The sequence below is a fragment of the Epinephelus lanceolatus genome, chromosome 4 (assembly GCF_041903045.1).
Source record: "Epinephelus lanceolatus isolate andai-2023 chromosome 4, ASM4190304v1, whole genome shotgun sequence".
NCBI classification, from domain to species: Eukaryota; Metazoa; Chordata; class Actinopteri; order Perciformes; family Serranidae; genus Epinephelus; species Epinephelus lanceolatus.
Window position 1 is genome coordinate 48,835,948 of NC_135737.1, and position 13,126 is coordinate 48,849,073.

Below are 13,126 nucleotides of genomic sequence, written 5' to 3' on the forward strand. Positions count from 1 at the left end.
ACATCCCTCTGTCCTTATGACCCTCACAACTGATCAGGAAAAACTCCCCAAAAATCCCCTTTAACGGGGAAAAAAAACGGTAGAAACCTCAGGAAGAGCAACTGAGGAGGGATCCCTCTTCCAGGACGGACAGACGTGCAATAGATGTCGTACAGAACAGATCAGCATAATAAATTAACAGTAATCCGTATGACACAATGAGACAGAGAGAGAGACAGACAGAGACAGAGACAGAGAGAGAGAGACAGAGACAGAGACAGAGAGAGAGAGACAGATGCAGGACAGACGGTAATGACAGTAGCTTACAACAACATTAATGAAAGTAATAATATTATAATTAATAATAATATATTAATATCTGGCAGTATACATGTGTGACAATAATCATATGTGTATAATAACAGTAGAAGTATGACTAATGACTAATGATGGCAGCAGCAGCAGGAGGCATCTGGCAGGACCACGGCAGCAGCACAACCACACACGTCACGCTGTCCAGGCACCGCTGTGATATGAGTAAGTAACAGGGTCCATTATACAGCAGTAACATGTGTAACAACTTCAAATGTACATTTGTAATATTTAGTATTATAATTACACAAAATTTGTTTCCGTTGTGATTACCTGACACTCACAGGCCTCATGTGGAACATTCGACACTCACTTTCTGTACCCTTACGTTCACCTTTGGGGGTATTAATTTTCTGTAACAGCATATCATGTTGGGGTCACAGGGGCTGGAGCCTATCCCAGCTGACCCTGGGTGAGAGGCAGGGTTCACCCTGGACAGGTCACCAGACTATCACAGGACTGACACACAGAGACAGACAACCATTCACACTCACATTCACACCTACAGACAATTTAGAGTCACCAATTAACCTGCTTGTCTTTGGACTATGGGAGGAAGCTGGAGCACCTGGAGGAAACCCACGCTGACACAGGGAGAACATGTCAGAGCACCTGGAGGAAACCCACACTGACACGGGGAGAACATGTCAGAGCACCTGGAGGAAACCCACGCTGACACAGGGAGAACATGTCGGAGCACCTGGAGGAAACCCACGCTGACACAGGGAGAACATGTCAGAGCACCTGGAGGAAACCCACACTGACACAGGGAGAACATGTCAGAGCACCTGGAGGAAACCCACGCTGACATAGGGAGAACATGTCAGAGCACCTGGAGGAAACCCACGCTGACACAGGGAGAACATGTCAGAGCACCTGGAGGAAACCCACACTGACACAGGGAGAACATGTCAGAGCACCTGGAGGAAACCCACGCTGACACAGGGAGAACATGTCTGAGCACCTGGAGGAAACCCACGCTGACACAGGGAGAACATGTCAGAGCACCTGGAGGAAACCCACGCTGACACAGGGAGAACATGTGGGAGCACCTGGAGGAAACCCACACTGACACAGGGAGAACATGTCAGAGCACCTGGAGGAAACCCACGCTGGCACGGGGAGAACATGTCAGAGCACCTGGAGGAAACCCACGCTGACACGGGGAGAACATGTCGGAGCACCTGGAGGAAACCCACGCTGACACAGGGAGAACATGTCAGAGCACCTGGAGTCATAGCCACACTGAGTCATAGTCATAGTATAGTATGGCGAAAAAGCCATTGCATTGTGTCATACAAAAAGTCATTGTCTGGTAGGTTATAAAAAAACCTGGTGACTTAACCTCTAGAGAGTCTCCTGTAATTGGCTCTGGGACATTTTAATTGGTTCAAACTTGTTTCAGCTCATTAGAGTGCTGCTGTGTTTGGGAGCCGTCTTCCCGTGGGATGTTTGGTTTTCTACTATAAGATGAAGTGAGAGCGGTCAGAGCTCTTTCTGTTGACCAGCTGACGAGCCACAGCAGGTAGGAAAGTTCACTTTGTTATTCTGTGTGATAAAAACAGTTTTCAATCACCGTCCAAACCTGAACTGAGGAGGCCATGTGAGTGTTTTTAGAGTACTCCTACTTAAATCTGAATTATCAGACATGATGCTCAACTGGCTTGTTAATGTTCTCATGTTCACACCTTCATTGATCTCTGCTGTTAATTAGTAATTAGTTTATCTGTTTTCTGTGTTGAGGATTTTATTTCAATGTTAAATGGATAGTGTCATTGTCTCTAATCTGAATAATATTAAATATAGATATTTAGTCATTTAATTCCACTGCAGAGAGTCAAGTACAGTTTAATTACTTCATGTTTCCTTGAGTATTTCCATTTTATGGACTACTTCACTCCTTTACATTTGACCTGTATGTCATTTTTAAGACTTTTTAATGGATTTTTTTTTTTATTTATTTTTTTTTTTAACAGCTGTGGTAACAAACTTTTGGACACTTCATTTTTTCATTCTGGTGAATTTTCACACACGAATCTTTGTTTTTCCTGTGATCATTTTGGGAGAAAATGTCTTGAATGTTGTCAAAATAAAATGTATATTTTTTATCATTTGCATAGAGGATAATAACATGTGTGCCTGTTGGTTTGTGGTCTCCTGTTTTAAAGCCTCAAGTTCAATAAAAGCCTAATGTTAGATTTTTACTCCTGACGATTGTATTGTCATATTGGAAATGGAAACTATATTTATTATAAACATTAAATCATTTACTCCACTGCAGAGAGTCATTTACATGCTTAGTTTCCTGAAGTATTTCCATTTTATTCTGCTTCAACCTTCACCTGTACTTTATTTTAGAGAGGATTATTGTACTCAAACATATTTCTTTTACAGTAACTGTGATCATCAAACCTTCAAAACTAAGAGTGCATTTTACTGATGATATTGCTGCATTCTGAACTGGAGTATTTTAACACTGTTGTATTTTTAGTTTTACTTCTGTAAAATGTAAATTCTTCTTCCACCACTGTTTATCATCAGAGATGACCCTTTGTTTCTTTTCTCTTCCCTGTTTTATACCTGTATTTTTTATCATGTTTTAGTTTCATTTTTACGACGTTTATTCCATCAGTGCAGCAGTCAGGGCATGTTCATCACTCTGTCTGTTTAACAATTATATGATGTTCAATTTGTTCTGTGTTGTTGTTTTTATGTTTGCTCCGACTTTTCTCTCAGTGATACTTTCCTTTCAGTGACACTGCCATCATGCCCAAGGGTATCATCCCTGCCTTTCCTGTCATGCTTAAAATTCAATTCAATTCCTCCAACATTAGCTTAACAAAGCGTAGCTGAAAAAAGAAAGAACAACAAATGACTGAAACTCAGAAGCAAGAACAGTTTTTATATTAACAGAAAATCTGATGGAATTATTTCTGTGTAATTAACATTAAACTGACACAAACGTTGTGTTTGATGGGCAGTTGTTAGAGTCTGTCCTGTATCTGCACCCATATCATTATTTAAAAATATCACCTGTACAGTGAGTTATTATTTTATCTGCAGTTTCTCAGTTGTTTCCCATCGCTATGTTTCCAATACACAACAAAACATTATATTGATTTGTGTTTTTAGCGTAAAGACAAACTGTACAGTCACTGCTCCAGGATGGTAGATGTAGAGTATATTTATATGTATGTAAATACACACTGAAATATTATCTGCGTTACTGGATCCCTGCAGGTTTGTATCTGTTAAAGAGTAGATATACACGTTTGTTTGTTTTTGATTAATATGATTTAAAAATATCTCCTTTTTTTTATGCTATTTTGATTTACTTCTGCCTTGTTTGTGTTTGTGTGTTTATATGTATATACAGTACAGGCCAAAAGTTTGGACACACCTTCTCATTCAATGCGTTTTCTTTATTTTCATGACTATTTACATTGTAGATTCTCACTGAAGGCATCAAAACTATGAATGAACACATGTGGAGTTATGTACTTAACAAAAAAAGGTGAAATAACTGAAAACATGTTTTATATTCTAGTTTCTTCAAAATAGCCACCCTTTGCTCTGATTACTGCTTTGCACACTCTTGGCATTCTCTCCATGAGCTTCAAGAGGTAGTCACCTGAAATGGTTTTCCAACAGTCTTGAAGGAGTTCCCAGAGGTGTTTAGCACTTGTTGGCCCCTTTGCCTTCACTCTGCGGTCCAGCTCACCCCAAACCATCTGGATTGGGTTCAGGTCCGGTGACTGTGGAGGCCAGGTCATCTGCCGCAGCACTCCATCACTCTCCTTCTTGGTCAAATAGCCCTTACACAGCCTGGAGGTGTGTTTGGGGTCATTGTCCTGTTGAAAAATAAATGATGGTCCAACTAAACGCAAACCGGATGGGATGGCATGTCGCTGCAGGATGCTGTGGTAGCCATGCTGGTTCAGTGTGCCTTCAATTTTGAATAAATCCCCAACAGTGTCACCAGCAAAACACCCCCACACCATCACACCTCCTCCTCCATGCTTCACAGTGGGAACCAGGCATGTGGAATCCATCCGTTCACCTTTTCTGCGTCTCACAAAGACACGGCGGTTGGAACCAAAGATCTCAAATTTGGACTCATCAGACCAAAGCACAGATTTCCACTGGTCTAATGTCCATTCTTTGTGTTTCTTGGCCCAAACAAATCTCTTCTGCTTGTTGCCTCTCCTTAGCAGTGGTTTCCTAGCAGCTATTTGACCATGAAGGCCTGATTGGCGCAGTCTCCTCTTAACAGTTGTTCTAGAGATGGGTCTGCTGCTAGAACTCTGTGTGGCATTCATCTGGTCTCTGATCTGAGCTGCTGTTAACTTGCCATTTCTGAGGCTGGTGACTCGGATGAACTTATCCTCAGAAGCAGAGGTGACTCTTGGTCTTCCTTTCCTGGGTCGGTCCTCATGTGTGCCAGTTTGGTTGTAGCGCTTGATGGTTTTTGCGACTCCACTTGGGGACACATTTAAAGTTTTTGCAATTTTCCGGACTGACTGACCTTCATTTCTTAAAGTAATGATGGCCACTGGTTTTTCTTTAGTTAGCTGATTGGTTCTTGCCATAATATGAATTTTAACAGTTGTCCAATAGGGCTGTCGGCTGTGTATTAACCTGACTTCTGCACAACACAACTGATAGTCCCAACCCCATTGATAAAGCAAGAAATTCCACTAATTAACCCTGATAAGGCACACCTGTGAAGTGAAAACCATTTCAGGTGACTACCTCTTGAAGCTCATGGAGAGAATGCCAAGAGTGTGCAAAGCAGTAATCAGAGCAAAGGGTGGCTATTTTGAAGAAACTAGAATATAAAACATGTTTTCAGTTATTTCACCTTTTTTTGTTAAGTACATAACTCCACATGTGTTCATTCATAGTTTTGATGCCTTCAGTGAGAATCTACAATGTAAATAGTCATGAAAATAAAGAAAATGCATTGAATGAGAAGGTGTGTCCAAACTTTTGGCCTGTACTGTATATATATATATATATATATATATATATATAAATATAAATAAAAACATTATATAAATTACAATAACATAACTTCTCCTGTTTTCTCAGACACATACGGAGGTCTGCATGGCCCGCTGAGGTAAGTGACAAAATATCTTTTGTTTGTAATTTGGGTGAAATGATAATTTCAGTTATCATAATTCATTAACTTATCCACCAACAGTCACCTTACGGTGGACCCGTTCCAAAGGAACTCTGGTGCGGTTGGTTTGTGGTGAGAAGGTGTTCCGACCTGTGAAGCAACTGCAGTCACATGACACATTGTTTGGGTTAAACATGAGCATGTTACAGTCCTGGAGGATTATTAATGTGCACCTCCTCCTGTACTGCCTTAATATGCACATTCAGCACATCCAATGCATCAAAACATTGTTTTCTAGTTGGAGCTGCGGGTCTAACAACCTCTGACTTTCACCCGGGAGAGTGGGGTTTGTGTGTTTGTTGCCTAACTCTAACCATGTGTGTTGTTGAAGACAAAAACATCAGTTGGTGGTGTTGTACCAACATAGTGCTTTTATTTTGAAAGAGACTGTATCAAACTGTACATTTCCTGTGAAAACAGAAGTGTATTTTGAAAACAGACAACGCATGTAACAGGCTGAAGTTGACACAGCGTCCCAGAACGTCAACAACCAACACACCCAGGGTACCTTGGACGTCATATGTGGACGTGGAAAGTCCATGATCATGGACATGTGACGAGGTCACAGGTCGAATAAGTTCTCCCCAATAAGCAGTGATGTAGCGTTGATGACTACGGCTTTTATTATTGTATACTCGTCACATATCGGCACTCTGTCAGTGGACTTTTACGTCTATATATTATGCGCTAGGTATCCTCCTCTAACTGCTGTTGACATTCCAGGATGCTGCAACCAACGCTGTCAACAAAAGCACATGGCAACTACATTTATTTCTGCTGTGTGATGGGCTGTTAGAGTTACAGATGGAGAGAATCGAGACTTTAAAGCAAATATGATGTTACTGAACAACCCTCCATAGACTTTTATGAAAAACACAGAATGACTCAATAATATAAATGTAATTGTAATGAGTTCGTTCACAGCTGATGGGTGTGTAATTATCAGCAAGTATCAATACTGTCTGCAGCTGTCTGCAAAGAAATTGGTATGATTTGATGTATGCATCGTCTCATTAGCACTAAGACTAAAATGTACCAAAGTTGACTTTTAAATGTTTTTCAGCAACAGCTCATTGATTTTGAACATTTTATAAACTGTTTTTTTTTTTTTTAAAGATATTTTTTAGGACATTTTAGCCTTTAATGGACAGGACAGGTAAGCGTGAAGGGGGGAAACAGAGGGGGAGTGACATGCAGCAAAGGGCCACAGGCTGGATTCGAACCCAGGCCACTGCGGCAACAGCCTTGTACATGGGGCGCCTGCTCTACCACTAAGCCACCGACGCCCCAACATTTTATAAACTGTTTGATAAATGAACAGAACATGTTTCATCACAGACAAGTTCAGACGTTCAAAGGGCTGAAACACTTGCTTTCTTTTTTCTTGAGAAATTCTTTTACAAATTCCCCTGAGACAGATCATCGTATACACATAACATTTTGTGTTTAAATGCTGCTCAAAAAATATTACACAAATTGACCAGATGGGGGCGCTATAATCAAAGTCCAAAAATTTAAAAATTAAATTCATAAAGTCTGATTGACTTGAAATTTCGCACACAGCTCAATGTGCTCAATGAAAAACACACAAGAACCAATACGGTTGACTAGCAAAACTTTCCTCCATTTTGAATTTTTTGAAAAACACATTTTTGAGTCTGTCTCCTAAATCATACGTCCAATTTGTACCAAATTTTCTGTGGATTATCATTGGACCAAGCTTATTGACCGTTATAAAAAATCTTGTTGATATCTCATTGAATTTTGAAGATATTAACCAATAAGCTTTAAAGGAGGCATGGCTCAGGCATAAATAGACCCAACTCCGTAATCTTTGGGCCAATCATCACGAAACTTGCAGGGAATGTCTAAAAAGGTAACAGCAACACACCCTGAAAGTTTCATTCAAATCTACCACTAGGGGGTGCCAAAGGTGTAAAAAAAAAAAAGTGGACACAAACAGACTTTAAATCAGAAATTGTTTGTTCAATTATCACCACACTTGCAGGATGTATTAAATCATAATGTTCAACCACATGCATAAAATTATTTTGAAATCAGTCAAAAGGGGGCACTGCAACGCTGTTTTAATTTTTATGAAAAACACATTTTCTCCTGAACTGTAGGTCTGATCTGTATCTGGATCATTATTGGACCAGAGTTATCAAAAGTTATCAAAAGCTTGTTGATGTGTTCATTAAGTACCTTACACATATCCTGAATGTTTTATTCAAATCGACCACTCAGGGCGCTACAACTGCAAAAAAAAAAAAGGCGTGTCACAACACAAATCAGACTATAAATCAGAAATTATTTGTCCAATCATCACAAGACTTGCAGGTTATATCAAATTTTAATGCTGAATCACGTGTGTCAGATTATTTTGAAATCTGTCAATAGGGGATGCTGCAACCCCATTTTGATTTTTATGAAAAACACATTTTTGACATCTCCTGAACTGAAGGTCTGATTAATATCTTGAGCATCACTGGACCAAGCTTATGAAAGGATATCACCAATGAACTTTAAAGGAGTTGTGGCTCAGAACATAGATAGACCTAACTCCATAATCATCATGAAACTTGCAGGAAATGTCTAAAGAGATACCAGCAACATACCCTGAACAACTTGGGGGTGCCAAAAGTTCAAAAAGAGGGGAAGTGGCGCGACACTAATCAGATTATGAATCAGAAATTGTTTATTCAATCTTGAGAAAACTTGTAGGATATATTTTTAAAAAAAATGCTAAACCATGTGTGTGAAATTATTTAGAAATCAGTCAAAAGGGGGCGCATTTTGATTTTTTTTTTTTTTTTTAAAAACTTCTCCATAACCGTAGGACTGATTTGTAGCTGCATCATCTTTGGACAAAACTTATCAAACATTATTAAAAGCTTGTTAATGTGTCCATAAAGTACCTTCAACATATCTGAAAAGTTTCACACAAATCAACCACACGGGGGCGCTACAAATGCAAAAAATGTGTGTTAATACACAAATCAGACTATAAACCAGAAATTCTATGTCCAATCATGACAAAACGTGTGTAAAATGATTTTGAAATTAGTTAGTACGTGGCACCACCAAACAACTGCATTCGCCCTCCACAAAATTTTGGCCATAAATGAGTTTGATCAAACATCACTAAACTCGATGGATATTTTCAACCTAAGCCATTAAAGCATGTCACCAAAATGTTTTCAACTGACCAATAAATAGGACTGCCCCCTAAAAGTCCACCGATTTTAGTCGACCAGAAAGGTCATTAGTCGGCGAGATTTCATTGGTCGCTTAGTCACAGGAATGAAAAATAAATTAAAAAAAAACGTGAAACTCTATCAGGAGCTGCGCCTTGTCAGAATGAATCCAAACCTATATGACTGGAGCATGTGTGAGTTTACTTTGAAAGGACGGACACAGGAAGTGTCCACGCTCAGCAGTCAGACAGGAGTCAGGTTAATCTCCAGGGCTGGTACCTGCGGTTACTCCACAGGCTAGTTAATAACATGTCGGGCAGGAAATCCAAAGTGTGGGATCATTTTGAGAAGGTGAAGGACGAACCCAAGGTGATATGTAAACTCATCTTCATTGGTCGACTACAAACATGACGTATCATGTGAAACATGGAAGTAGCTACATGCCCATTAGCCCACAGCGTCATTAACAGGCGGCTCGCTCAGTGTGTGACGTGCACTTGGAGATAAAATATAGGCCTATATTAATGAAGGTTCATTAGTACGGTTTGTATTTCTCTGTAATGTAGCACAGTGTTAACAATGTTACTGATACTATTCTTTCTCACACCTTCAACTCAAACCACCAAAATACATCATTTAATCATTACATTCATATCAGAAACATGCAGGAGACGAGTCCACTGATGGACCCTGATGAGGACTGTTGGTCCACTGATGGACCCTGATGAGGACTGTCGGTCCACTGATGGACCCTGATGAGGACTGTCGGTCCACTGATGGACCCTGATGAGGACTGTCGGTCCACTGATGGACCCTGATGAGGACTGTTGGTCCACTAGGAATATTCTTAGTCGGGGGGGCAGCCCTACTAAATAGGAAGTGACGGTGCTTCCATAGAAGGGTGTGGTCCAGTAAATGAATGATGAACGAGCATCTGTTCGATCGTCATAAAACCTGTTGGTTATTTTCAATGCAAATGTAAACTGTCAAAGGGACTGATCACAGCACTCAACTTTTAAAATCGCTGCTTGTAGCTTTAGTAATCCTCCTTGTTGGTGTCTGACTGTCTCTGCTCAGGTGAAGCTGGGGCCATGTTGGAGGCATCACTGGACAGGAACTTCTCCCACAGCACCTTCTTGTTCAGAGGTTTTCCTGAGCTGCACAAACACAGACGGCTGCTGGCGCTGCCGTTCTCCACGTCCTACCTGACGGCGCTGTTGGGAAACTGTCTGCTGGTGTACGTGATCCGAAGCGTGGAGAGTCTGCACAGCCCCATGTACCTCCTCATCTGCACGCTCTGTGTTGTTGACATCCTTGTGGTGACCGCCATCATCCCCAACATGCTCCTCGGCCTCCTCTTCGACTGGGACGAGATCTCACTGGGTGGCTGCTTGACTCAGATGTTCTTCACTCACTTCCTGTCCTCGTTGGAGTCAACATTGCTGCTGGCGATGGCGCTGGACCGCTATGTCGCCATCTGCCAGCCGCTGCGCTATGCCAAAATCATCAACTCCTCCATGTTCGTGAAGCTGCTGCTCTTCACTCTGATCCGCAGCGGCTCCATCATGGCGACGCTGGTCGGTTTGGCAAGTTCACTGCACTTTTGTGGCTCGAATACGATCCAACACTGCTACTGTGACCACATGGCGCTGGTCAGCCTGGCGTGTGGCAACACGGAGAAAAACAGCACAGCAGGCCTCGCTGTGATTGTCTGTTTTGTGGGCGTGGACATACCGCTCATCTTCTTCTCCTACATGAAGATCTTGAGCGTTGTCTTGCGAGCGGCGGCAGCTGGTGAGGACCGCTGGAAGGCGTTTCACACCTGTGGCACTCACCTGATCGTCATGATGTGTTTCTACCTGGTGGGCAGCGTCACGTTCCTCTCTCACAACCTGAACATTCCTATCCCAACGGACGTCAACACCTTCATGGGACTCATGTACATTCTGTTCCCGGCGACAGTTAACCCCATCATCTACGGTGTTCGGACTAAAGAAATCCGAAATGGCTTTTTACGGATTTTTAAAGTGCAAGTGGAAAAAGTTTTGATGGTGAAAGTTTCTCCGGCTGGAAAAAGACAAACGTGACAAAGTTCCTCTGCTTCAAAAAAACTCCCCCCGATTCTCCAGTCAACTGTTTGTGTCTCTGAGTCACAGATTCTCTAACGTTCACCTGAACGTCTCCTTGTTTCAGAGATTTTTGTCCATTTCATGAAAGAAAATAAATAACTGACTAAATCTAAATTAACACGTTTAGTCGCTGAATTTAAAAACATTTCAGTTCTTCGTTGCCTCAGAACTTAAAACTATTTTGTATTGAGTTTTTTATTGTAATAATTTGAAGTTTAAGTTTACGGTCAGGTTAGAGTTTGATCGCTCAGACCCATTTTCTGTTCATGTTTCATACATGTGTCATATATGTTCAGCTTTCTTTGTATTTTGACCGATGTAAATTTCTTGTATTTCTTGTATGTACTCTGCCCACTGACACACACAGTGTTTTAAACTCAATAAATACATTCATCCATTCATGCAGTCACACATTCAATCAAACTCATTAATTCATTCATAAATAGATACAAACATACATTCATACATAAACAAATCAATTTCATACATTCATACATACATTTTCTTCATTCACTGATTCATTCATCCACACATACATAAATACATTCATTCACTGATTCAAACATAAGTGCATTTATTCATACATTCATTCATTTGTACGTACATACATTCATTCATACATACATACATACATATTGTATTCATTCATTCATTCACACACAACATTAGTTTTTAACCGTGCTCTATAATTAAACCTGATTGACTTTGTACCCTGATGATGAGTCCTGCAGGTGGAGCTGACTGATGGAGACTCTGAGTTTAACTCCAGCGTCACCGTGTGGACAAAAAGTTCCTCTGACAGAAAAATGATGATGATGATGATGATGATGTCAACAACCGTCACTGAGTTTAAACTCTGAGCTGCAGAAGTGAAGTTCAGATTATCATCCAGACATTATCAGAGGTGTGTCTGAAGTCATTTACAGGGTCTGTCCACAAGAGGGCGCCAACAGACACGTAAATTGTCCCGAACCAGTTCTTTAAAATACTTTATGTTCATTAATATCAAAGACTGATATCATCTGATGTCTCATTACCTCAGAATCCAGCAATGAGTTTATCGTCACACCCGTCACACACACATGACAGCGCTCGAACACACACAGGCCACACACGTCCTTTTATTAAAGATGCATCAGAATATACAGGTTTCCTCCAGGCCCTGTCAAAATAAAAGTCAAATCAAATCATGTTAGAAATAATAAAGATGTTTTGGGTGTTTTTGATCTTTACCTGTGATGATGTCATGGTTCAGTCTCACACACACACACACACACACACACGTTTCAGTTACTGTTTTACTTAAAATGTTCAAATTAAAAATGTGTTTTTCAAAATAAAAGCTCAGGAATGACTGTATTAAAGGGAAATTTCGGTTTATTTCAACCTGTCTCCTATCATCCTAAATTTGTTTCAAGTGACTAGTAGCATTAAAATAATAGTTAGCATGTTAGCCGTTAGCCTAGATACAGCCGGGGCGCATAGTAGCGTCAGACCTGTTAAAACGTAAGTGAACGGGCAACCTTCAAGTGCAAAGTTAGTCCACTAACCAAGCTTTTTTTCCACAAAGACCGCCTCATATCGTTAGGATAAATGTCAGAGAACATATAGAAAACGACATGTAAACATGTTGTCTTACCTTACCCGTGTGCTGCCATGTTTGTTTACCATCTAGCTCTGCTTTCCAAAGCGCGATCTTATACCGTGCCTGAAATCTCGCGAGAACAAACAGCAACAGCTGGAAGGCAGAACCGGACAGTAGCCTGAAAAGTTCATTCATTTATTTTATGAAAGATTTATAGAATAATGGCTGACTTTTTGCCAGACTTCGACTTTGTGGAGGAGGAATTTGATTTTGCAGAGTTTGATGGCCGCCCTTATTTATTTGAGCCAGAATACACTGACGAAGAGCTTCGTGAAATTGAAGAACGGAGGAGGAGAGAGAGAGAGAGGCGCAACAGGTAGAGGACGAGAGAGGAGGAATGGCTGCTGCAAGGCTGCGTAGCTCTGGAGATTGGTGGTGTACCTGTGAATGCTGTGCCCCAGTGCCCACAGAAGAGGAATGCCTCTGTTGCAAGGAATGGGACTGGTTGCAGCCTTATTTTCAAGGTCTGGATGTGACCGAGGACGGGACACCTCCATCTGGAGTAGTATCCAGCTGGGCTTTATCTAGAGCTCGCCAGATATATTTCGGCCGCGCTTTGGAAAGCAGAGCTAAATGGTAAACAAACATGGCAGCACACCGGTAAGGTAAGACAACACGT

General features: G+C 41.0%; 1 protein-coding gene across 1 annotated transcript; it reads left to right on the forward strand.

Annotated features, from left to right (window-relative positions):
* Nucleotides 1–5,413: 5,413 nt before the first annotated feature.
* Nucleotides 5,414–13,126, forward strand: or55e1 (odorant receptor, family 55, subfamily E, member 1). The gene is made up of 2 exons (XM_078167421.1): nucleotides 5,414–5,473; nucleotides 9,811–13,126. Exon 2 carries the CDS (start codon nucleotides 9,825–9,827, stop codon nucleotides 10,818–10,820), a length of 996 nt encoding a protein of 331 aa, XP_078023547.1. The 5' UTR covers nucleotides 5,414–5,473; nucleotides 9,811–9,824; the 3' UTR covers nucleotides 10,821–13,126.

What these genes read in the sequence shown, in the direction of transcription:
- or55e1 (XM_078167421.1), top strand. Translation starts at nt 9,825, where the DNA reads ATGTTGGAGGCATCACTGGACAGGAACTTCTCCCACAGCACCTTCTTG.